The sequence below is a fragment of the Arvicola amphibius genome, chromosome 5 (assembly GCF_903992535.2).
Source record: "Arvicola amphibius chromosome 5, mArvAmp1.2, whole genome shotgun sequence".
In the NCBI taxonomy this organism is placed as follows: domain Eukaryota; kingdom Metazoa; phylum Chordata; class Mammalia; order Rodentia; family Cricetidae; genus Arvicola; species Arvicola amphibius.
In genome coordinates, this window is record NC_052051.1 from 150,339,431 (window position 1) to 150,364,770 (window position 25,340).

Below are 25,340 nucleotides of genomic sequence, written 5' to 3' on the forward strand. Positions count from 1 at the left end.
GCTGTAATACATATTTTTTTAGTAACTTTACCCCCAACATGTTTACCTGTGTTCCAGGATTATAGACAGAGCATGGGTGCTGGAGAAGGGGACACTGGATTCGGGGGGTGGGGAGAGGAGGGAGAACCAAAGGGAAGGGATGACAATATTTCCCAATTCCAGATTTGAGTGTGCTTCTCCAAGTGTCACATGATGAGCCCTGGGGTAGGGCAGGTCCTTTGCAACCTCGTCAGTCTGCACTCTGGGGAAGGATCTTGGGGCAGTCATTTACCCCTTGAGGTTAATGAGCTTAACGTATTCACATTTGAAGTCGAATCAATAATTGTGAAATGACAGTTTGGTTCCCTTTACTGAAGGGTTTCTGGGTGTCTGATGGGAGTGGGGAGGGGATTGACAGTAGAAAGCCACGGAGACTTCTCATGTTGGTGAAACTCCCTCAGTGAATAGTGTGGCCAAGAGCTCGGGAGCCCACCATTTCCACGGACTTGCCATGTGCAAGTTATTTAATCTTGTCTTCATCAGTTTTCTCGTTCCCAATAATGGAAATGCCATGGGGATTATTATTAGTATTGACTATGTAAAGAATACCCACACGCTTACAGTCAGGGCTCAGTATATACTGCCAAACAATCGCTCCACCTCCCGTCCAAAGGGATGTAGAACTGAGTGACAGTCCTTGTCTTTTGGGAGCTCCCAGTCATGTCCGACAACAGACAACTGCCCTTGTCGTAGCTCTTCTTTATTCTCTCCCTGGAACTGTGGCAGGTCCCAGCAGCACGGAGAAACACTGGCACGCCCTGCTGCCTGGTCGGGCATTCAGAGTGCTCCCAGGCTTTATAAACCTAGCATTCTCAGGGGCCTGTGCTCCAGAAACGAAGCTGTGGCAGCTGTGACAGCATTTCATCAACAGCTGCAAAGGGGCCCTTAGTATGTGTGAAAGCAAAAACCAGGGCTTGGGTGGGCAGTTTTCTAAATGTGGACTTTGGGCACCAGACATAGGTAGTGTTACCCTCCACCCCAAACCATTACAGAGAGAAAGTCAGGCCTGGAAGAGTTCTTGGAGGCCATCTGCTAATCCCATCTAATGTGAAAATTAACCCGTGTACGGCATTCCCACAACAACGAGAACTGTTAAGCCCTGAGGAACCAAAAGCACATAAGGATGAGGTGGGACCACCTGAGCTCTCAGGCCTTTGCCTACAGGCAAAGATGTGGCCATATCAATTAGCAAAGCAAGTGACTATAGACAGTTAATGGACAGAGAACAATGGTCCTTGGGTCCAAGAGTAAGAGGCGGGTTAGATACAGAACCACGTCGGCAGATTCTGTCACCCTACTGGAAGGAAATAACAAGGAAGCAGTGCAGAAATGAGCACAATACTGCAATACTTTAAATCAAACAGAAGTAAAGCAGCAGCAGCTGTTAGACGTGCCGAGCGGTTCACTGCTCCTGTAGCCACAGTCTCGTTTTGAAGGACCTAACAGATTCCACAGTTCTTGCCAGCGCTACACCCTACTTGCTTCTCACAGCTGACCTTGAAATTGAGTTCAGCTGAGGAGGAAAGGGTGGAGCCTCTGGGCAGGAAAGGATCACCTGGGTAGGTGGTTCTTTCTTGATTGCTAGGACAGGCCGGATCAGAGCCTCTTCCAAGGCACCGGAAGTCCCAGTTGGGGAGAGATTTTTCAGAGAGATGGAGGTGGAGGCTTGCTTGAATATTCCTGCACACTGCTGCTCACACACCCTTCTGGAGTTTCCTTCCAGATCAACAGGCTGGTGATTGGGCACGACAGCACAGGCATGCATGCAGGCTGGTTCCTGGGCAGTGTCCAGATCCGTGTGCCCCGCCAAGGCAAGCAGTACACCTTTCCTGCCAATCGCTGGCTGGATAAGAACCAGGCGGATGGGCGTCTGGAGGTGGAACTTTACCCCAGCGAGGTCGTGGAGATTCAGAAATGTACGGAAGAGGCTGTGTGGGCCCTTGACATCTCCACATTCCCTGGTCCAATGGGGGAGGAGGAATAATGGAATCAGAGGGAGGAGGAGCCAAAGGAAGAAGACAGGCCACTTGGTGACTGAGTCTTATCTCCCTGTGGTGTGGAAGAGAGACACAGGGGTGGGAATGGAAGCAGGGGGGTTTCTGTTGCCTCTAGTACTGTGGGTCTGGAAGGCAACAAGGGCTCATTTCACAGATGGCAAAAATGAGGATCCAGTGGACAGAACTTTTATCTTGGAAAACTATATAAAAAGGGGGCTGTATATTCTCAACCCTGTGGCAAAATTTATGGCATAACCCACATCCTTCTTTAGGAAAATTAGCTGAGGAGGTCGGACTTTTCATTTTAAATGTACATTGAAGTTTCTCCAGCCAGTCCTGCCTTGGTCTTTGTGAAGGTCACTGTTAACAAAACAGACCAGAGTCTTGCCCTTGTGAGGGAGTGAGCAGATTGCCTTACAGGGAAGCAAGAATTCTAGGCTGGATGGAGCAGGGTGAGAGGGGAGGGTGAGCAGACAGGCTTGGTGAGCATCTTCTTCTGAGAGGCTAAAGGCCAAGATGGCCCTGGCCCTGTCTTCCAAGAACCGTGATGTGAGCCCTCACTCCAGCAGAACGAGATGAACTTGCTGGATGAATCAGGGCCAGCTGGGCTAGGGTCCCCAGCACTTACTGAGGAGCAAGGTGTGGTGTGCACGTCTGCAGTCTCAGTGCCGAGTGGGTCAGAGAGAGAGGAGATGAGTGGACCTTGGAGGTCACTGGCCAGGGAGTCAAGGCTAAGTTGATAAGCTCAAATTTCTGTGAAAGGCCCAGTCTCAAAAAATGAAGGTAGAGAGAGAGGATAACACTCCATGCACACACGCACACACACACACACACACATGCCTAACCTTACCTAAAAAGAAATCCCGATACTCTTTTCCACCAAGTATTAGAGTACTCACATCAACGGACTCATGGTGCCACAGTTCCTTAGGAAGACACATCTACTCTGTCTGCAGTGCCTGCTACTGCTACCTACCAATAACATGTTTCCACCACCCTCTAATACCTTGATAAATATCATTACAAAATATGCACAGCTTTTCCTGTGCAGAACCATGTGTTGATATATTCTGAAAGGCGCTTATATTTAAATGAGTGCTATTATCCCAACCTCTTGTCCTTTCCTCAAATGAAGGAAAAAAAATGCAGTTTTTGCTCCTTTCTGCCCTGTGGTATCTGCCTATTATCAGTAGCTTTATAATTTAATTTAATTTTTGTTGCTACAATGTAGTATTGCAATAGTATGGTAGCAGTGCTCTATAGTATTATAGACTATATAATGTGGGTTGAACACAAACTAATTGGTTTAGAGCTCTGTACCCTGGAAGCTCAGTACTAATGTGCTGGCATCTAGTGAGAGTCCTCTTGATGCCTTCTGTCACGGCAGACAAGGACAGAAAAAGAAGGGGACACACTCAATCTCAGCCAGAAGGCCTGATCGCTTCTTAAGCTTCTGCATTTCATAATCACAACTAGATTTCAGTGTGAGTCTTAGCGGGAACAAGCATTCAAACTACAGCAGGCAGGCAGATAGTAGAGGGCCAGCCCCCTTGCTCCTGGCCTCCAAGGACACATGTGCTGCAGTGGATAACGTGACGTAACAGTCGATTGTGCAGGCTTGCCATTTTCACAGCCTACTCAATTCCTCTAAGCCCAAGCTTGTCCATCTGCAAAATGCTGGCTCATCGTACTGGGGAGGTTGCAGAAGATGATGTCTGTGAAGGACCAGGCACGCGGGATGGGCTTGGGAAGAGCAGGTGGGAAGGGCTGGGGAAATGTTTGCTGCTCTTACTAAGTACTCCATTTATCCCGTATGTGCCCATCTAGTGGTCCACTATGAGATTGAGGTCTGGACGGGGGATGTAGGCGGTGCAGGTACCACTTCCCGAGTCTATGTGCAGATCTATGGTGAAGAAGGCAAAACTGAAGTTCTCTTCCTCTCCAGCCGCTCCAAAGTGTTTGATCGAGCATCCAAGGACATATTTCAGGTGTGTGAGAGTGTACCCAGGGTACCAACCCACCAGAGAGCAGGCTGCCTCCCTCCAGCTGAATGGAAGGTATTACCCGGAGGGCAGGTTAAACTAAAATTCCTTGGGTTCCTGGGGGACTCCTGGAAGCAATGAGCTGAGTGTCGAGGTTTGAACTGGGAAAGAGGAAATGTGGGTACGCATCCATGGTCCACATCGTGCCCATGAACGGTAACTTGTTTCTTGGACCTAAGTTTGGGGTCCTTCCTGGTCTTGTACTTGCGTTACTTGGTAATCTTTGAGGAAAAGTACTACCTCATCCACACCCCCAAAGCACTCCAGCCTTTGGGAATGGGTGTGTTCTTGGAGATAGTTTTCTCATGGAAGTTCAGTCAGGGATTCCTGATACATTGCCTACAGTGGCTAGTTCTTATTTCATCAGTGATGGCACCAGGACTGGGTTCCTCCGCCTACTCCCTGTCTATGGCTCTGACTCTGAGCTTCTCCCAGGCTGGTGACAGTCCGCATTTCTCAGGCAGGCTCGTGGGAGGTGGCAGAGTTTCCTAATGAGTTTTTAATGTCCTTGAGCCTCCTCTCGCCACAAGTTTTTGACTAGAAGGAGAAAATGATGTGAGTGTGAGCACATTGTTGGTAACAGGGAGGATTCAGAGGCCACTGAGTATTTTATGCTGGATATGAAAGCATTCGTGTGCGTATTTATGTATATGTATAAGCACATGTGTGTGCATCTGCAGACATGTGTGTAGAGGAAGCATGCTCATGCTGGATGTTCCATGGTTGAGGCAGCCGGTCACATCGCATCTATAGTGACAAAGTAGAGCTCAGCAGGAATGTGGCCGGGCTCTAAGGCCATGAGGTCCATTCCTAGTGACTCAGTCCCTTCAACAGGGTCTCTAAAGGGATCACAACCTTCAAAACAGTGCCACCCTCTGGAGACTGGGTGTTCAGACACAGGAGCCTGTGGGGGTCATTTCATATTCAAACCACAGCACAGCTCTGGAGCACCTCCATGGCAGGATAGGACCAGGGATAACTACATCCTGGGCCCCATTTGAGCTCAAGGGTCTGGTAAGCCAAGGTTGTGTGACTGGGAAGGTCGGGAACCTTGAAGAAATGAGGATTTTGTTTATTTGATATGTTACAAAAGAGAAACATGTTTCTTTGTTTATTGCTAATAGTGACAACATGAAGGCCCTATCTGTGGGGTGTTTTTGGTTTTGGTTTGTTTGTTTGTTTGTTTGTTTTTGGTTTGTTAGGTTGTTTTTGTTTTTCCAGGCAGGGTCTCTCTATGTAGCCCGGGCTGTCCTAAATTCATTCTGAAGACCAGGCTGGCCTCCAACTCACAGAGTTCCCCCTGCCAATGCCTCCAGAGTGCTAGGATTAAAGGCCTGTGCCACAGCCTCCAGGCTCTGTCTCTGTGTGTTTAGGGTAATAAGGAGGCCCAGGATTGTGAATAGGTTGGAGTTGGAGGTGAGAAGGGCCTAACAGAAGTCCTAGCGTTGTGAGAGAGCTGTATGAACAAAGACATAGAAGGAAGAGTAGGGACAAAAGAACAGGGAGATTAATGCCACAGTGTTGAAGGAGCGGCGGGCTGTGTCCTGCCACCTGGCCGCCAGCTAGCTTTACACCCGAAATAATTACACGGAAACTGTATTCTTTTAAATACTGCCTGGCCCCTGGCCCGTTATCTGTAGCTTCTTATTGGTTGATTCTTATATCTTGCTTTAACCCATATTTAGTAATTTATATTGCACCACGGGGGTGGCTTACCAGGAGAGATCTTAACCTGCACAGGAGTAGAAAAAAATGTTTTTCCTTAAACCTGGGGAAGGAACTTTCAAACTTCTGAGTGGGGGCCCAGACCTCTCTGCAGTGTAGCTCAGCACTGGGGGAGTCTGGGAGGATGGCAGGGGCCATGTCAGCCACTGCCCTGCACTTTGCACAGCTGGAAGCCGCAGATGTGGGTGAAATCTACAAGATCCGCCTGGGACACACGGGCGAGGGCTTTGGGCCCAGCTGGTTCGTGGACACCGTGTGGCTGAGGCACTTGGTGGTGCAGGAGGCAAACCTGACACCCGAGGAGGAAGCCCGGAAGAAGAAGGAGAGGGACAAGCTGCGGCAGTTGCTGAAGAAGGAGAGGCTGAAGGCCAAGCTGCAGAGAAAGAAGAAGAAGAAGAGGAAGAAAGGAAGCGATGAGGAGGATGAGGGCGACGAGGAAGAAGAGTCCTCTTCAGAAGAGTCCTCGTCAGAAGAGGAGGAAGAAGAAGAGACAGAAGAGGAGGAGGAGGAAGAGGAAGAGTTTGGGCCGGGGATGCAGGAGGTGATCAAACAGTACAAGTTCGAAGTCAACCGCTGGCTGGCCCGGGGCAAGGAGGACAATGAACTTGTCGTGGAATTGGTCCCAGTCGGTCAGCCTGGTCCTGAGCGTAAGCCTGGAAAAAAAGTTGGGGGGGGGATATTTCTCCTAAAGGGACCAGGGAGGGGGCAGGGTGACTCAGTATCCCTCAGGTAGAGACTAAGTAGGTGGAATCCCACTGTGGTCCATAAATACCTCTCCTGACTTGCAATGGAAAGTGACCATTGACTCGTCTGTTTGTAGCTAAACACTACCCTTGACCTGTCCCTTCAAGGGGAAACACTGGCTTTGGGAGGGACTTGTCACACATCTTGATAGAGCTGAATATGGGGGTAAAGTAGGAAGGTTGCTGAGGCCTAATGGCTGTGGATTTCATGGCAAATGCAAGCATTGTGTGGGAGGAGAGTAAGCTGGTATAGCCATAACAGTGGGACCTTCCTGCTTCCAGGGTCTACCTGGATCCAAGGGCCTGGGATACTGCTCTATCTTGTGACCCCGGTGTTCTCAATGCTGTATTTTTCTTTGTCTCCAGCCAACACCTACGAGGTCCAGGTGATCACAGGGAACGTGCCCAAGGCTGGCACTGATGCCAACGTCTACCTGACCATCTACGGAGAGGAATACGGGGACACAGGGGAGCGGCCTCTGAAGAAATCAGACAAGTCCAACAAATTCGAGCAGGGCCAGGTAGAGTGAGAACGTTCTGGCCCCTGGGTGGGTGAGAGCCAGATATGGAACAGTTTTTGCCCACAGCAACCTCAGCCAGTATCTTGTCCACTGTGTGTCTAACAGGGTGTTGCATTCAGCCCAACGAGGCCTGGCTGCAGCTACCCTTCTATAGCAGTATTGTGTGGAGAGTTATGAAAAGGCTAGAGGCACATCCCCGCGAAGGAATCCCATAGGCTAGTTGGTCCTCAGGGTCAGTCAGAGAATACTGTATTCAGACACTAAGTGAACCAAGTTTAAAAGCTAGATGTATTTCTATCTTTTGTGTATGGGTCACTTGCATGTATGTCTGCGTGCCGTGTGTATTCGGTGCCCACAGAGGTTAGAAGAGTGCATTAGCTCCCCTAGGACTGGAGTTATAGGCAGCTGTAAAGGACCATGTGGGTGCTGGGAATCAGAACTTAGTCTTCTAGAAGAGGGACAAATGCTCTTAACTGTGGAGCCATTTCTTCAGAGCCCTTGAGTTTGAGGCCAGTCTTGACTAAATAGTGAGACTCTGTCTCACCAGAGAAAGAGGTGACACTCTGGGAGGCTTGGTGGACAGGAATGACTTAGTCTGGACAGGTAAGTACAGTGGAACTGTGTGGCAGGGACAGAGAGATTCCCACCATGACCTTGAAAGAGTGGTCACAAAGCCTGGCGCTTCTTTGGAGGAAGGGAAGCCATGAATGATGTGCGTGCACCTCACTCTTCCAGGAACAAGAGAAAGACATGGAAATGAGAGCTGAAGAAAGCTGCTCTCTTGTCCTTCAAGATTTTACAAATTTGCCTCCTCTCTTCCTCCTGTTCTTGACCCTCCCTCCGGACCAGATTCTCTTGTCAGCAGAGGAAGGGACAATAAATAATATCTGCTGAAGCGCTTTCCAGCTCATGCCACGAGCTATTCCCTTTCCACCCCATGTTTTCTTTCAGCATCCCTCCCATGATTCAGTACTGGGTTTTGTTTCTGCATCTCAGTGCCTTATCTTGGAAAGTTATCGCCAGTGTATTTCTTGATTGGAGCATTCCTGTAGAGGACAGACTGGTAGAGTTGTTGCACTCGGTATTAATACTGGTCACATGTGGATAATAGCAAAGCCATGTGACATTTCAGCTGATAATGAATGGCAGGTGTGATGTGGTCCCCTAAGAGTATACCACCCAGTGGTATTGAACCATCTCAAATTGTATAAACACACAGTATGCTGTTTGTTAGTGAATTTACCTAGTAATGTGTTTCTTAGAACATTATCTCTATTCTCAAGTACCCATGACTGTATTGTATTGAAGTTAACACAAGTTTGATCATTGCATGATGGTAAATGAGAATGTCCTTGTTATTAGGGACCCACATTGAAATATTTAGGGGTCAAGGATCCTAGTATCTACTACCTACTATAAACTGTTCCAGAAAAAAACATACAAATAACATAAAAGAGAGACAAAATGGAATAATCCAACTAATGTTACATATAGGGGTAACATCTAAGAGAAGGGGGAACATAGTTATATCCATTCTTTGCAAGGTTTCTGAAGGTTTGAAATCTTTTTCAAAATAAAGAGGTTTTTAAAGATATATCCAGAAAACCCCATCCACTTACTGGGTCTCCATTTTATCTCCTTCCTTTGAAGCATGTGTTGACCCACAGACAGTTATAGGCCACAGAATACATGGCTCATATTCCATTTATCTTCCACCTAAGCGAGGGCTGTGTCCAAATCTTCTTTTTTGTAGTCTCCTTGGATTTGCTCAGGAAGGATCATGGAGGGTGTTCAACACAAGCAGGGTTGAAGGAGATTGTACACATGTGTACACTGGGAATAAGGTCTCACACATACTCATCAAAAATGTGAAATCCAGCCAGGTGTTGGTGGCACACGCCTTTAGTCCTAGCACTTGGGAGACAGAGGCAGCTGAATCTCTGTGAGTTCAAGGCCAGCCTGATCTACAGAACTACTTCCAGGCCAGTCAAGGCTATTGGGTGAAATTGTTTGTTTGTTTCCCAGCCACCCAGACTCCCGAAATAATCACACAGAAATCTGTATTAATTGCAATACTATTTGGTCAATAGCTTAAACATATTTCTAGCTAGCTCTTACATCTTAAATCAACCCATCTCTATTAATTTGTGCATCACCACAAGGTCATGGCATACTGGCAAGTTTCCAACATCTGTCTCTTCCGGCGGTAGCTACATGGTGTCTCACTGACTCTGCCTTCTTTCTGCCAGCATTCAGTTTAGTTTTGCTGCCTAGCTCTATTCTGCCCTATCACAGGCCAATGTAGCTTCTTTATTCATTAACCAATAAGAGCAACACATGTACAGAAGGATTTCTAACATCACAAGGCCACACAAAAGAAACCCTGTCTTGAAGCAAAAACAAAACATAACAACAAAACAACAAATGTGAAATCCAGCTCCCTTGTCTTCTCTTCTGCTTCCCTCAAAGTCACTATCTTTCTCGTTCCTTTGCCTTCTTTGATACAATCAATACAAGTGAGAAGTTGTCCCTGTGGGCCTGGGTTATAATGCAACAGTGTAAGAATTGGGCACAGCAGTACACAGCAGAAACCTTAGCACTTGGGAGGCAGAGGCAGGAGGATGAAAAAGTCAGGATGAACCTAAACAACCCATGGAGTTCAAAAAACCAAAAAGTATGGCGCTAACTAACACCAGACCAAAGAGATGTACTTTCCACATCCTAGCTCTGGTTGCTTTGGGTATTATGGTCTTCCTTTGGGTGCTTGAGGAACTAAAGCTGAGGGCAGCATGGGGTGGGTGTTGGGAGGGGACATGTGTTGCCCCTCTGAGTCATGCTTTCTCTATTTCTAGACAGATACCTTCACCATCTATGCCATTGATCTAGGGTCTCTGACCAAGATTCGGATTCGCCATGACAACGCAGGCAACAGGCCAGGCTGGTTCCTGGACAGGGTAGACATCACTGACATGAATAATGAGATCACGTGAGTGGGAGTTGAGGGGAGGGAGAGGAGGTTATGCCTGGTGCTAAACTAGTCCTGGGGAGAGGTCCAGGTACTGGAACATGACGTCTGAGAGTAAGGGTCGGCTGGCTAAGGCCAAGATGACCGTAAGGAATCAGGGTGAGCATTGCCTCTCTTCTCTCTCTCCCAGAAGTTCTAGTCCTGTCAGATAACAGCCCTGTAGAACACCCCCTTCAGCAGTTCACCCACAACTCTCCATGGAGAAATAAACTTAGAGCACCTGATTTTGATGCTCCAGGGGCCAAAAATCAGCAACATTTTCTAAAAGGGCCATGTAGAAAATATCTCCAGTTTTTCACAGCATTTGATCTCTGTAAAAGACTCTCTACTAGGAAAGTAAAAACTGAGCCTTAGGTGAGCAAGCTGGTATGCAGGTTTAACCCCTGCCTTTAGGAGACGGAGGCAGACAGATCTCTGTGAGTTCAAGGCCAGCTTGGTCTACAAGGCAAGGTCTAGGCCAGTTAGAGCTACATAGTAAGACTCTGTATCTAAACAACAACCTTAAATGATGATGAAGTGGGAAATGTGACTGTATACCAATCAAACTTTATCTGTAGACATTGAAATTTGAATTTCATGCCCCAAAGTGGTATTATTCTTTCGACTTTTTCTTCTCAACCAGATGCAAAATGGTTAGTTTGATGTATGTAATGGTTTGTGAGATGGATTGGTACCTGTTGGAGACTCATAGTCATTCTCTGACCTAGGCTGGGAAGGAGGTGTTTCCATAGATGGGGGAGCCCATGTACCCTGGAAGGTTGAGCCCTAACCCCATGTCTTAGTTTGGGTTTTTATTGCTGTGAAGACCACAGCAACTCTTAGAAAGAAAACATTTAATCAGGGTGGCTCACTTACAGGTTTGTGGGGTTTTTTGAGGTTCAGTCCATTATCATCATGGCAGGGAGCATGGTGTGCAGTCAGGCATAGTGTTGGAGCTGAGGGTCCTACATCTTGCAATCAACAGAAAGTAGACTGTCACATTGATAGAAGATTAAGAAAAGAGACCTCAAAGCCCACAGTGGCACATTTTCTCCAACAGGGCTACACCTCTTAATAGGGACACTCCCCTTGGGGACAACTTTCTTTCAAACCACCACATTCCACTCTCTGGTCCCCAAAGGCTTATAGCCAAACTGCATTCAGTCCAACTTCAGAAGTCCCCACAGTCTACAACAGTCTCAAACTTGTTTCAAAGTCTCTTCTGAGATGCATGGCAATCTCTTAACTGTAATCCCCTGTAAAAATTAAAATCAAAAACAGATCACATACTTCCAACACATGGTACAGAGCATATATTACCATTCCAAAACTCGAGGAAAGGAACATTGAAATGCTAGATCAAAGCAAGAGCAAAGACCAACTGGGAAAATGCCAAACTCTTCATCTCCCTGTCTGATGTCAAAACACTCTTCAGAGCTCCAACTCCATTCAGGTTTGACTGCAGCACACTTCTTTCTCTTGGGCTGGTTCCACTCCCTGTTAGCAGCTCTCCTTGGCAGGTATCCCACGACTCTGGCATCTCTAACATCTTGGGGTCCTGAAGGCAATTCAGGCTTCAACTTCACAGCTTCACACAATGCCCTTTCTACGAGGCCTCCGTTCAGGGACACCCTAACATGTACCTAGCCTCAGTGACTTTATTATGTAACTCCTTTCTTCTCACCTTAACTCTAAAACCAGAACCATGTGGCCAAAGATGCCAAGTTCTGCTGCTTATTGGGACTGGGACATGACTCTCACTCAATTACATCTTTACCAGCTTTATGCCTTTCACTGCCTAAGCTTGGCTGTTCTTGAACTTGCTATGTAGACCAGCCGAGTCTCAGACTCAGAGATCCACCAGCCTCTGCCTTCTCAGTGCTGTGCTGTGTTCCTACCACTAGGCCACACTGCCTATTAGATGAGGGGATGCAGGATGATCGAACTGGCAGAGGGCTCTTCCATGTAGAGTTCAGCAGAGGAAAGCATGCTGGTTCTGGAATAGCATCAGGGCTAATGAGGGTCTGACACTATGGGAAATTTAGTAAGCCCTTAATAAATAAATATTTGTTGGATAAATTTCTGCTGTGTCTTGAACCATGTCCTCCTTTTGGGCCAACTTCCATACGAAACAGGAGGTAACAGGACTCACCCTATTCCCCCCCCCCAAAACCCTACCTGGTTCTTTCAAGGATACCCAATGCATACCTCTCAGATAGCTCAGTGTTCTCATTGCCAAAACAATTTTGGTAACCATAGGATCCTGACCTGCGTGGATCCTCTGCCAAACTCATGCTAGGTTACCCAGCACATGTCACTGCCCCATTATGGCTGTCATTTCCTCCTCTAAGAAACTGGCTTTTTGGCACTGCCCTGCGTACTTCCCGAGGTGCCCCAGCAAGTCCAAGGCTTTCAGCTCAGAAAGGACAGGGAAAGCTGGAAGACAGGCTGGAGGGAGACCACGCTCAGCTTCCCTCCGGCTCACGCAGGGTTAGTTCCTCGGTTCTGTTGATTTGACATTTCTGGTCCAGCCCAACAATTTAAAAATTATTGTAGCTTTGTGATCTATTTGAATGCCTGTCAGCACTTGCCCTCTTTCATTATCCTCTAAGAATATTAGCTATTCTTACCTTTTCCAAATCAAGACATTAAGTGATTTGGAAAAAGAAAAAAGGCTCCTCTTGGGAGTTTGACTGTTCTGCCATTAAATGAATGTGTGGGGAATTGTATATTTAGAAATTAAAGTGCCACCTCCCAGGTACATTTCCTCTCCTGTCCAACTGTTCTTTTGTGCATCTCAGGAATTTGCAAGAACTTTTTACTCTGCATGGCTAGGGGTTCTGGTTACGACTGTGTCCAGGCGGAGTGTGTTCCTGTTCTTGCAAAGGAAGGCCCCTCGCTGGTTTTTGCGTCCTTCCTCATTTTTCCATCCTGCCCCATGTTTTTCTGTGCACATGTCGCTGGTTTGTTCTTCGTTAGTAAGAAATCTTCTTCAGTGAGGGTCTGTAATGACCTGTCTTCAACAGCCCTCACACTGACAACGAGCACAGCTTAATCTTGGAGGAAAAGAGACATTCTCACAAGTCCAGAAGACAAAACCACAGCAGCAGGTTCCCTAGACACAATGCTAAGCTCCAGGGGTCCAGGACCTTCCCTGGGCTCTCCTGAGAACTGCCAACGAGAGGGGACCACCAATGTAAAGGCTCCAGGAAGATCCATTTTTGTTCGGTTCAAGGAAGAACAAAATCTGAGCAAAATGAAGGGGAGAGGGTGAAGCAGGCTGGGACCAGAATGGAGAGACTTACAGAAGCCAGGCAGGACAGGCTTGTGTTCATCCTATAAAAGACAGAATGGAGAGACTTGTAGAAGCCAGGCAGGACAGGCTTGTGTTTATCCTATAGAAGTCAGGAGCCTCTGGAGGTTTTAGGGTAAAGGTCTGTAGGATTCTGGTCTGGTTGACACAAGATGGCAAGTAAGGAGGTTGTAACCAGAAGTGTGAAGCTGTAGAATCGCACCATATACTTATGTTCTTCTGAGCCAGGAGCCGCCATGTTCGATTAGCAGGTTGGGGTAAGTGTGAGACAGAGAGGGAGCCAGGAGATTGAGAGGAAGATAAGGATGGTGTCAGTGTTCTCAACCCCCTGACCAATCTCACTCATGAGCATTGATGCAAAAATACTAATAAGATACTGACAAATCAAATGCAAGAGCACATCAGAAAAATCATCCACCATGATTAAGTAGGCTTCATCCCAGAGGTGCAGGGGTGGTTCAGCACAGTGACTCACTCTTGCCCTCCTGCTCTGTCTTTCTTGGCCATCTGAGTGTTGGGCTGACATCACACCCTCTGATCGGCTTCTCTAACATTTGGAGTTGCAGAGGACACAGACAGAGGAGACATTCTCCAGGATACCGCCCACCCTAGAGCTGAGTTAGTTCCTAAATGGCCCTTTCACATCAGGGCAAGGAGAAGAGGAACAGACGGAGAGCAATGGCCCCCAGCTTTTAGAGGGGCTGCATGCTCAGACCTTTTGAGTTGTCCTGGGTCTTAGACATTGACCTACAGCTTCCAAGGGTGCCTTGGCATGGCTGAGGAGAAGAAAAGGGGGGAAGGAAAGAAAGAAGAGCAACAGTGGTTGAGTTAGCAGATTCCTCCAGAAAGCCTACACTTAGCCACACAAGTATGTGCCAAGTATCGGGTGGGATATGCACAAAAACATGATCCATTGTTTGTGTAAAGTTCAAACATGACTGGGGGGTGGGGGCGGAGTCCCAGCCCTCCGTTTTAGAAATCTGACAATCCTAGGAAGGAGTTTGCTCAAGATCACACAAGGGTTAGCAGGAGTCTGGGAACAGGAACCAGAGCATTGACCTATAGACGTGAGTCCTTAAGAACCCATCTACCTGTCTACCCCCTCTCCTCATTCTGGCCCACCTTCCTCTCAGGGCCCCTCCAGTGTACTGGGTCTTTTCTATGGAGGAGTCTTCATGGACATCATCTCCCTTGATGACTGGGAGGTCACTTTCTGCTTCTTAGAGACACTCTCTCTTCCCCCAATGTCATCAAAGTTCATGGACTCCATACATGGGTGTGGCGCTCCTGCCTTGTGCAGCACCCTGCCCGAGGAGCCAACTCAGATCGTCCAGGAAGGTGTAATAATGGTTCTCATAAGCCCCTCTCTTTCTAGGTTTTTCTACTCAATATATCACGGACTGAGCATGTCTCTGGATTTATTATTTATCTCAAGCAGACTGTGGGTAATTCCTAGACTGGGCTGAATGGGTGGGCAATGCCGTGGAGGTCAGACAGCGGAGTCTGAGCCCATGCAGGTCTCTCGTTCTAAGCCTGTTTCAACTCCCATATGAGATTATTTCAAAGAGATACCCCAATCTTCCTTACCCTACCCCTCAGGTACTACTTCCCGTGCCAAAGGTGGCTAGCAGTGGAGGAGGACGACGGGCAGCTGACCAGGGAGCTGTTGCCAGTGGATGAGTCCTATGTGCTACCCAGCGAAGACGAGGAGGGTGGGGGACATGGTGACAACAACCCCCTGGACAACCTGGCTCTGGAACAAAAAGGTTCCTGTATTAGCGATGACCTTCCCACCCCCCATTTTCTCTTCTCCCTCCATTTTCTCCCCCCTCCCCACTTTTCTTTCCCTTTCCCCTCTGTTTTCTTCCCGACTTATGGGCTCTGGGCACTTCCTGCTGGATACTCTAGCTGCCCTACCCTCTCCTCCTGCCACGGAGAGATTGTAGAGGTGGGGGCAGGCTCCCATATGCCTAGCATAGGACTTGGCATAAGGTGGTTCACAGCTAGGGTTGTGTTATTCAGGGACAAAATGATTGAACTAGTTCTGATTTATCTTTTGTCCTCCCTCCAGGGGCATTTCTGAGCCTGAGGTGTATTTCTGCGGGAAAAAGGTATTAGCTGACTAGAGGCCCGTGATGCTCATCTCAGTCCCTAAAGCCCTGTCCAGTGTGGAGAGGTCAGAAAGGCCAGGCTAGAGCTCCTGGCTATGGGCTGCTGACACCCAAGTCACTTCATGCCTCCCTGACCGTGTACCACCAAGGGCAGAGATGTTTCTAGGTTGTGAGGGAGTTTCTGGAGTTAAAGGCACCACAAAGAAAGCTGTTTGCAGGACTGACCGCACGAACAGACTTTTTTTGGTGACCATGACACTCACAGGTTAGGATGACACAGGGAGGAACTGGAATGACAGAGCCACAGTGGACAGGTCAAGTAGCCTTCTCTCCTGCTCCTTGGGATTCCCAGGTGATCTATGGCTCACTTCTGTGCCCTCTTCCCCCCCGCCCCCCCGCAGATAAATCCACCACATTCTCGGTGACCGTCAAGACTGGGGACAAGAAGAATGCTGGCACAGATGCCAATGTCTTCATCACACTCTTTGGCACACAAGACGACAATGGTAAGAACCACAGCATTTTCCTGGGCGCCCTGGTGGACTTAGCAGGTTCCCGGGAGGATCAGGCCACACCTGTCCCTCAGCAGAACACTGTGCTGGGTCCCCTGAGACAAAGTGGGGGAGACTGCTTCTGTTGCAGCAGCAAAGGAACCCTTGTCTTAACTGTACCCCAAAAATCACCTGGAAGAAGGGACTCTTTCAAGTCCAATAAAACTCAACCCTGGAGGGTCCCAGGGTCCCCTCCTATAATGTCTTCAGGGAGTGCCAGCATTGTTCCAGAAGCTGGATGGGGACTCGGTGAGGGTGGCACCTTCATTTAGTGCTGTCACCTTCCACTCCATCCTCCCCTGGCCATTCTGCCTGCGTCTATAGTTGAAACGATTCTTTAAGGAGTCTCCGTGCGTTAACTGGAAGCTCTGTGCTGAACACCACTGAAGAACAAATGGACTTAACCCCAGGATTCCTGTCTAAGCAGTGATGTGCTGATCCAAAGCATAGCTCTAAAACCTGATTGATTGATTCAAATTTCCATTCTGGAATTGGCTGTGTGATCAGGGGCAAGTTGCTTAACCACTCTGTGCCTTTCCCATTTGTTAGAGATAAAGTTTTATGCAGGTCTCAGGGCTGTGAGTTTTATTACACAGAACACTTAAAATTTAGGGGTCAGTGAACATCGATTGTCACTATTACTTAGGGGGCTGAATAAAGCAGATGGTATATAATGAATTAGGTCACAGCTGATAATCACTGTGCTTGTGATAGTCCCTGCATCGTTTTCCAGAGAAGGGAGGGGCTTTGCCACTGCCCTTGCTTGCCTGGGCCTCTCTGCTGTCAGCCACATTCCTGAGCGCTTAGAATCCTCGTCTTCTTCAGACCTCACAGGCCCTGTGGGGAGAGCACCAGGCCACCTTTCTGAGGGTTGAGGAAGACAAGTTATAGACATCAAGCAGTTTCCCCAGAACCACTGGATGGCAGGAGGCTGAACTGGGCACCAGGATCTGTCTGTCCTTCTGAGCACTCAAGTCTGCCTGCCAGAGGCTTTCTTCCTGAGGGCCTTGACTGGGGGAGGGGACTTCAAGGCAACATGGTAGGAGGAGGTAGGAGAGGATGGTGAAGACTGAGTCCCCCTCAGGTTTCAGGCCGACACCACAGCCAGCCCCAAATTCCACAGCTAGTGAGGGCACCTGAAACCATCTCTCCTCGTGAGTCCAAGTGTGTCTCCAGACAGTGTTTGCACATGGCATCCCCACATGAGTGTGGGGAAGGTGACCTTGTCACTGGCTCTGTCCCCATGCAGAGAACTGCCAGGCTTGTGGGAGAAGAGCCCACACTAGCTGGATGCCCTGCTGCCGTCCCCTGCAAGGGCATGGAGAGGGGTTTTCTTTAGATGCAGATGAGGAATTGCAAGTTTACATGAAAAGGTTTTTTAAAGAAATCATAGACACACACATACACACAACATACACACCACACATCATCTATATACCTACCATACATACACCATACACACACCACATATCACATACCACACACACCATACATATACCACACACACATACATACTACATACACACCATACAAACATACTCAGCATGCATACACATACAGACCACACACATACACACACACACACACACACACACACACACACACACTGGGAGGCATGGCATCTTTGATCTTTGATGGTTTGGTGGAAGTTCCAAAGGTTGGTCATTATGAGAAAGAAGAAAGGATAGTGGAAGAGCCAAGTTGGAAAAGTCTTAGAACCATTCAGTCACATTCAGTCATGCTGGGGTTGTCTGGTTGGCAGGAATCACCCTCCTGAAGTCCTCCAAGACCAACAGTGACAAATTTGAAAGGGACAGCATTGAAATCTTCACGGTGGAGACGCTGGATCTAGGAGACCTGTGGAAAGTTAGGATCGGCCATGACAACACAGGTCTGGTTTCCCTCCCTTCTGTTCTCTGGTAAAACTAGAGAGCCCACGGACAGGTCAGTGTGGGCTGCACGACTTTCAAAACAACGCAGTATCTCAGTCTCACTTGCCCAGCGGAGCCCTGGCTGCACCAGTTCTGGGCTTGTTGATCTGCACTGGGACCTGGAATAGGTGACTTGGGAAGCCTCCCTCTAGATTCCAACCTCGGGAATTTTAATGTGCAACTGGATGACAGAGCCCCTGAGAAAGCTTAGTGGGTCTCCAACCTGATGGTTCACCTAAGTCACCCAGAGTGGGAGGGGATACTAGAACATGACTTCTAGGTCCACCCCAGCATCTCTGATTTGGGGTCTGTGCTTATCTTTTGAGTCCCTTGCTCATGCATAGTTGCTAGCCTAGGGACCTCTGTTGAGGAGCCAATGAGCCAGCCAGTCCTTCCTGGAACCCAGGACTTCATGACAAAGCAGCCTGACAAAAGTTGTGTCCATATTTTTTTCATGGTACAGTAGGTCTCCTTTCTTCCCCAAACTTTCATTTCTTAGCTCAGGGAAGAAACTCTGTCGTAGAAGCAGGTGCTGTCGGGACTGTAGGATGCGGGTCTCTGCCTGACTTTCATTTCCTTCCCTAAGCTGAGGGTTTGCTGTCTCCGCTTTCGTCTATCACAAATAGAACCAGAAAGCTCTGAGCATCATCCCCAGCGTATAGTGAGGTCTCCAAGAATGCAAGCTTTCCTTAGCTCCTTGTTTAGAGCTTTGCCCACCCTGGACGCCATTTTGCTTCCCTTGCTCGGGCTTGCCTACCTTGTTACCTCCTCACCATGCTCCTCCCAGGCCAATAGTGGCAAGCGCCACTTTCTGTTGGTTTCCCTGGCTCAGCCCGAGTGGGATGCAGTTTTAGCCATGTACACATCTCAGTAAGAGTCATCTGGGCAAGGCTGTCAGCCAAAGGGTGCTATAGGACTGACGGATTCTGGGTGACCACATCAAGAAAGGAAGGGTGCTGGGAGTTTCTGAGCTCACTTCAGGAAGCCATATTGTACACATTCTTAGTGGGCTTTCTCTCTCTCTTTCTCTGTCTCTCCCTCTCCCATCTCTAGGCAAGGCCCCAGGCTGGTTTGTAGACTGGGTAGAAGTGGACGCTCCATCTCTTGGAAAGTGCATGACCTTTCCCTGTGGCCGCTGGCTAGCCAAGAATGAGGACGACGGGGCCATCGTCAGGGACCTCTTCCACGCTGAGCTTCAGACACGACTCTACACACCATGTAGGAACCCTCATGGCAAGGCTGGCCCTCCCGGGAGATGCTATAACCTGTCCCACCCAGCCCCAGCTCTTCCTCCATGGTTGACTTGGGGCCAAACCCACCTCGGAGATTCTGTTCAATTTTCTTGTCCCTTCCTCAAATGTCCTGAGCTCTGGGGTTGAAGGAGTACTGTGGGCCTAGCCCTGGACCCCCAAAAAGGATAATATTGGATTTATTCTAAACTAGACCCCACACTAGCTGATGTCAAGACATCATCTAGTCTCTCCAGGACTCAGTTTCCTTATCAAGGTCTCTGGGGGAAGGATCTGCACTACCTTCTTTACTCCCAAGGGCCCAGCACGGCTGAGCTTCTATTTCCCAACAAGCTCTAAGTAGGGTCTTTTTCAGTCCAGAGGGCCTGTGGTCATTTATGTGAACCACCTCTCCCTGTGGCTTATGGGTAGGCATCAGTAATTCCCCCCAGTTCACCCCAGAACTAGTCTTTGTAGCGCTGAAGTCAGACAAGCATGGGCTTGGGCTCCACCATAGGACCTCGGACTATTTCACCCCTCTGCGTCTTACTTTCTCCTCTGATAAAATGGGCACAGTAATACCTGCCCTATTGGAACTGTGGGGATGAAAGTGGCTGCCTAGGACACAATGCTGAATACGGTCCGTAACAAGTTCTCCCTGGGTGACTAGCACCATCACAGGCACAGATGCCACCATCCTTCGGGGAAGCCTGTTTAGTACACTGGAGGCAGATTCCTCATCTGGAGAAGGTTGGGATCTCCTAAGACCGGGTAGCTCCTAATATGGATGGCTTCCTTTAAGATCCAATAGCATAAGATATTGTATATTTGCTTGAGAACTCCCCTAGGGTTTTAATTTTTCCTTCCTTCCTTCCTTCCTTCCTTCCTTCCTTCCTTCCTTCCTTCCTTCATTACTCCCTCCCTCCCTCCCTCCCTCCCTTCTTCTGTTTTTTTGGTGCATATATATATTGTATGTGTGGTGTGGTGTATTTACTTGATAGTGTAGGTGTATGTACATGTATGTGGCTGCATGTTGAGGTTAGTCATCATGCTGTGTGTCTTCTTAATTGCAGTGCACCTCTTCTTTTTCAAGATAGGGTCTCTCACTGAATCTGAAGCTCACCAATTTGGCTAGGCTAGCTAACCACTGAACTTCAGGGATCCACCCTTCTCTGTCCTAGCTCCCCGTGCTGTTGTTATAGGCATATGACCCAATGCCTAGCTTTTTATGTGGCTTCTGGGGATCTGAATTCATGTTCTCATGCTTGCTCACGTGACAGACATTTACCAACTCAACCCTCTTCCCAACCTGTATTCATATTCTCTCCTCTCTCTCTTTCTCTCATTCTCTTTCTCTCTCTCTCTCTCTCTCTCTCTCTCTATATATATATATATATATATATATATATTGATAAATGGATATCGATATATAGATAGAGATATAGATTTCTGTGCCCAGAAACCTATAATGAATATATTCCTTCATATACATGTGAGACAAACCAACATGTCACTCTGTGTGGTATCTAATAGTGTTTTCTGTTCAGAACACTGCCAACTACTCAGCCTCATTTCATGACCTACTAATGAATCTCACCCTGTAGAAGACCCTGTTGCTTTAACTTAATTGCATCAAGCTATAGAGTATGGTGTGAATTAGATCCACCCCACAGACAATCTGGAGAGGGGCTCAAGAATCCTTCCTCTTCTAAGATCCCGCCAACAGCTCCTGGGCAGCAGATCATCAGCCCACGTGGAAACATGCTGGTCACTTGTCATGGAACAGTTGTACTGGGAAGGTGCTTGTCAGTGGGGCTAATGTGCCAACTCTCCTTTAAAGGATAGATAGTCCTGTAGCTGCTGAATGAACTGATGAATCCCTCTCCTCCGCCTGGCCAGTCCCCTGTAAGGGACATCTATAAAGCTGGGGAAGCTGAGTAAGAGGCCAGGTGTGACATGGATTGGTTCAGGGAGCTGGCACGTTTGGAGCAAATCAGGGGCTGAGAGCAATGGACAGAATGAGAAGAGAAAGGCATGCCCCTGCTGCAGCCTGGCTACCCTGACTGGTGATTTGTCTCTGAAATCCAAAGCTCTAGGTTACAGAATCCTGCTAATATTTATGCTGAGGACACTTGAATGGACACTAAGACTCCTAAGTAACTTGCCCAGGCCTCACTCATCAAGTTAGGTCCTGTATTTGAATTTGAACTTTTAAAATATACATAATCTCTATATTCAGTCAGTCTGCTGTAGTAGATCCACCATCTGAAGGATCAGGGGTTCTCTGTGGACACTAGGCTTGAGATGCTCTCTGTGAAGGCCACTGATGCTGTAAAGGACTTGACCTCATCTATGGTGTCTCCTGTTTCCTTCCTGCCACCCCTGGCCTTGCCCTCTGCTGTCCCTCCCAGTTGTCCCTTATGAGATCACCCTCTACACCAGTGATGTCTTTGCTGCCGGAACCGATGCCAACATCTTTATAGTCATCTATGGCTGTGACGCCGTGTGCACCCGGCAGAAGTTCCTGTGCACCAACAAGAGGGAGCAGAAGCTGTTCTTCGAGAGGAAGTCTGCCTCCCGCTTCATCGTGGAGGTACCTGGTTCTGTGCACTGCCCCAGAGCGAGTGGGTCAAGAGTTGCCCTTCATCTAGATGGGCCACAGCTAATAGGGGATGAAGAGCTTCTCCGGCCTCTCTGAGCTTCCATAAGTCCAGTCGGACAAGTGGATGATAAAGCTAGCTGAGCCTTCTAGGACAAATGTCAGGATTAAAAGTGATGACTAGGACCCGGAGAAACAGGAAGCATACCAACAGGACATCTTCCTGTTTCTACTGTGTCTGTGGCATGGCTTCCAGGCAGGCAATTGGGGTGCTGGGTGGTGCAAACCTCTCACAGGGGACCACACAAGGCTGCCTGCTGCTTGGCTTTCGGGCTGCAGTCAGCTGGACACAGAACTGCTGTGGGCTTCATGGGTCCTGTCAGGTCTGGCCAAGGGATTCTCTTATCTGATGCTTACCAGGGATGTAGGTTGCAGCACCAAGGAATTCCCACAAGCCTTTATGCAGAGCAGCTCATGATGTCTGCCCTGTCCTCTTTTGCGAGTTAGCTTAGGCAGGAGACACAACAGAAGAGCCCAGACTGCCTGCAAGGAACTTTATAGTTGGGGAGCCAAGCACAATACTCATGGCAGAAAATCTAGCGATTATTGCCACCACGGGTCCTGAGGGTCAGAGGCACTAACATACGGGATTCAGCTATGTTCACTCACTGGACACCTGTAACATCCTGTATGTACTCTCCTGACCCTGGTAAAGAAGGAGGGGATTGAGGCACAGCAAAGGTAATGGCTTCCCCCAAACTACACAGCTAGCATGCAAGGAACCAACCTAGGGGAACAGGCTCTGATGTGCATGTTCTTTTACTCTGTGGTAGGCTTCCAAGTGGATTGAGGTTGCTGTTGGTGTTTAGAGAAGGAAGAGCCCTGGAGGAGGTGGATTAGAGACAGGTGTGGATGTGGGCATTCTCAGGACAAGGAGAGACATTCCTCGGAGGTGAACAGCATACTCATGGGTGGAAACAGGCAAACATAGAGCTTGAAGTCACAGGGGAGCATGAAGGGACTTAGGAAGAGAGTAGCAATGAAACCAGCCTGGGAGAGGAGCCAGGAACCTTGGAAGCCTCGGTGCTCTGAGTAACAGAGACCAGTGGTGACTTGTCCACATAGTCTGGTGGGAAACAAAGTGTTGAGCTTGTCCTTATTCTCAGCCAGCTGCTGCCCCAGAGATAAAGCTTCCTCCCCAATCTCTCTGGGAGGAGTCAGCTTTGGTGGGAGGTCTGTTGTAGGAAATTCAGGGCTGGTTCACTCATCTATACAAGGTAAAGTCTCACCACGAAAGATGATGTGGCGGACGCATCAGAGTGTGATGTCATCAATGCCCAGGTCACACCTCGGCAGAACGTCTGTGGACTTTCATCAGTGAGGTCCCATTAGTAGGCAGCTATAAATTGTCAGCTCATTTGCTGTTGGTTTTTCTTTCTCAACTGCTTGGGTCTTAGGGGGATGTAGGAGCTTGGAAACAAATGGAAAGGCTTTGTTCCTCACCTGTCTTTCCTGCCTGCGGCTTCCGCCTCTCTACTCTCTTATGGCGGATCCTCAGTCCACATCTCCCCTTCCAGCCCTGACTCTGGAGCAGCCCTTAGCCAATAGCTGCTTCTCTCTGTTGTCCACCCTGAGGTTTGGCCGGGAGAAGAGCGCTGACAGGACGCCTGAGCTCTGCGGAAACGTCAGCGCTGTTCTAAGCACTCAATATGGACCAAGTTTTTGAGTGTTCATGACAGTCCCAAGAGGGTGGCAGTGCGTCAATCCCATCTCACACATAAGCACCCAGAGCAAGAAAGATTGTGACTTACTAAAATGACATTACACAGTGAATTTAGGGTCACACAGCAGCTCCTGAGCCTTCATGGATCATGCCTTCACCCCTCCCAAGGAAGAACGCCAAAGCCCTTTCTGACAGCCATGTCTTCTGAGCCCATCTAGGAGGCCACCACCCCTGGGCAGCAGTCCTCTGAAGGCTTCTTTATTGTCTATAGTGCCACAGCCAAGACTGTCCCCTGATGAAAGCAACTCAGTGCTTGCTGTAGAACTTAGGTTTCAGAAGTGCCATTGAAGCCACTAACCTCAAAGCCTATGGGGCAGGGAAGGAAAAAGAAGCCCTGGGTAGAAGAAGAGACAGGGAACTCTTCATTTCCTGGTCACTTCAGGCAGTGAGTTTGTCAGTTGAGATGCTGGGGGACAATACCCTTCACTCGGACGTCTGCACTGCTCTGGCAGATAATGATAAGATCTATTAAAAATCTCTGTGGCCACATCACTTGGAAGCCCCAATCTTTGTTTAGTGACTCCAAGTCCTCCGGGTTTGTAAGGCCTCAAAGGACCATTTGCGGCCAAGGATTCTGTTCTCTGATTCAGAGCAGGTGGCAGGTAGTGGGACATCTTGGAAGAGCAGCAAGGTCATGGCAACTGTGGCATCCTAGTCAATCTATGGAGTAGCATGTTGCTTGGCCAGGCACTTAGAGCTAGAGATCAGGTGACAACAAAAAGCATGCTGTAGTCTTTGACATAGTTATGACATCAATGGGCTGCCCCAGCCATGCCCTCGACTTTGGCTGACGAAGACACCATTTTCTGTAAGTTTGAGTGAGCACAATTTGTAGGAGTAGAGAAAAGGAATTACTGAAAGGGAAGGTCTCTTAAGAGTCGGTAGATTTTAACGTGGTCTATCAAGATAGGAGCATGGGCTGTACTAGATCTCTTCTGAGACCCAACTCAGTTCTCAGAGAATGTGCTACTATAACATCATGTCATGGAGGATAGGTAAGGTAATGGCTTCTGTGAGGAGTCAGACACACCTGGAAGATCAGAGTGCCCAAATCAAGGCCAATTAAGTCAAGACTGAAGGAAGGAAGGATGGCATGTGCAGAGGAGGGTCTTGGCCTGGCTGGTCAGTAGAGACATATGGAGAGCAAATCACCCCCTTAAGTTCAGAGGGATCTGAGGATGGATGCCCCAAAGGAGGCGCAATATGATTGAAGCCCTTCTATTAACACGCAGTGCCTTTTTTTTCTTTATGAAGTTAGAAGATGTGGGTGAAATCATTGAAAAAATCCGGATTGGTCATGATAACACAGGCATGAACCCTGGGTGGCACTGTTCCCATGTGGACATCCGCAGGCTCCTCCCTGATAAAGACGTAAGTTTGAGATGTGTCTGTCCTACTTCATTTACCTTTTCCCAGAATGAGCTCACAGCAGACTGGCCTGATGGTTGCTTCAGCTTTCAGGACATGTTAACTAGCTCAGATCCAAGGCAGATTCTTCTGGTAGTCAAAGAAAAGAGTTCAGACAATCTAGTCTGGTCTGTGTCTCTGCCCGAGTACCAAAGCCACAGGACCGGTGAGTGACCAGCATGTCCTTACTTCTATTCAGGGTCAACTCCAGAGGAAAATCAAACCTGAACAACTTGAAAAACACTAAAAAAAAATGCAAACTTCCCCAGCTAAAAGACAGTGCGGTGCTGGGGACAAGATGGATTTAAAAGCACAGAGCCTGCTCCACCCACAAACCCCAAGTGT

At 48.3% G+C, this 25,340-nt stretch overlaps 1 protein-coding gene across 3 annotated transcripts in view; it reads left to right on the forward strand.

Annotated features, from left to right (window-relative positions):
* Nucleotides 1-25,340, forward strand: part of Loxhd1 (lipoxygenase homology PLAT domains 1) — a 153,128-nt gene that overhangs the window by 79,949 nt on the left and 47,839 nt on the right. For 2 of the 3 annotated variants that reach the window (XM_038331143.1, XM_038331144.1), the window contains exons 17-27: nucleotides 1,763-1,955; nucleotides 3,864-4,024; nucleotides 5,970-6,450; nucleotides 6,913-7,067; nucleotides 9,920-10,053; nucleotides 14,984-15,150; nucleotides 15,897-16,001; nucleotides 17,809-17,937; nucleotides 19,031-19,195; nucleotides 21,618-21,799; nucleotides 24,843-24,959. In XM_038331143.1, the coding sequence (XP_038187071.1) occupies nucleotides 1,763-1,955; nucleotides 3,864-4,024; nucleotides 5,970-6,450; nucleotides 6,913-7,067; nucleotides 9,920-10,053; nucleotides 14,984-15,150; nucleotides 15,897-16,001; nucleotides 17,809-17,937; nucleotides 19,031-19,195; nucleotides 21,618-21,799; nucleotides 24,843-24,959 (1,989 nt within the window). The remainder of the gene's footprint in view (nucleotides 1-1,762; nucleotides 1,956-3,863; nucleotides 4,025-5,969; nucleotides 6,451-6,912; nucleotides 7,068-9,919; nucleotides 10,054-14,983; nucleotides 15,151-15,896; nucleotides 16,002-17,808; nucleotides 17,938-19,030; nucleotides 19,196-21,617; nucleotides 21,800-24,842; nucleotides 24,960-25,340) is intronic. The other variant, XM_038331145.1, reaches the window with a different exon arrangement.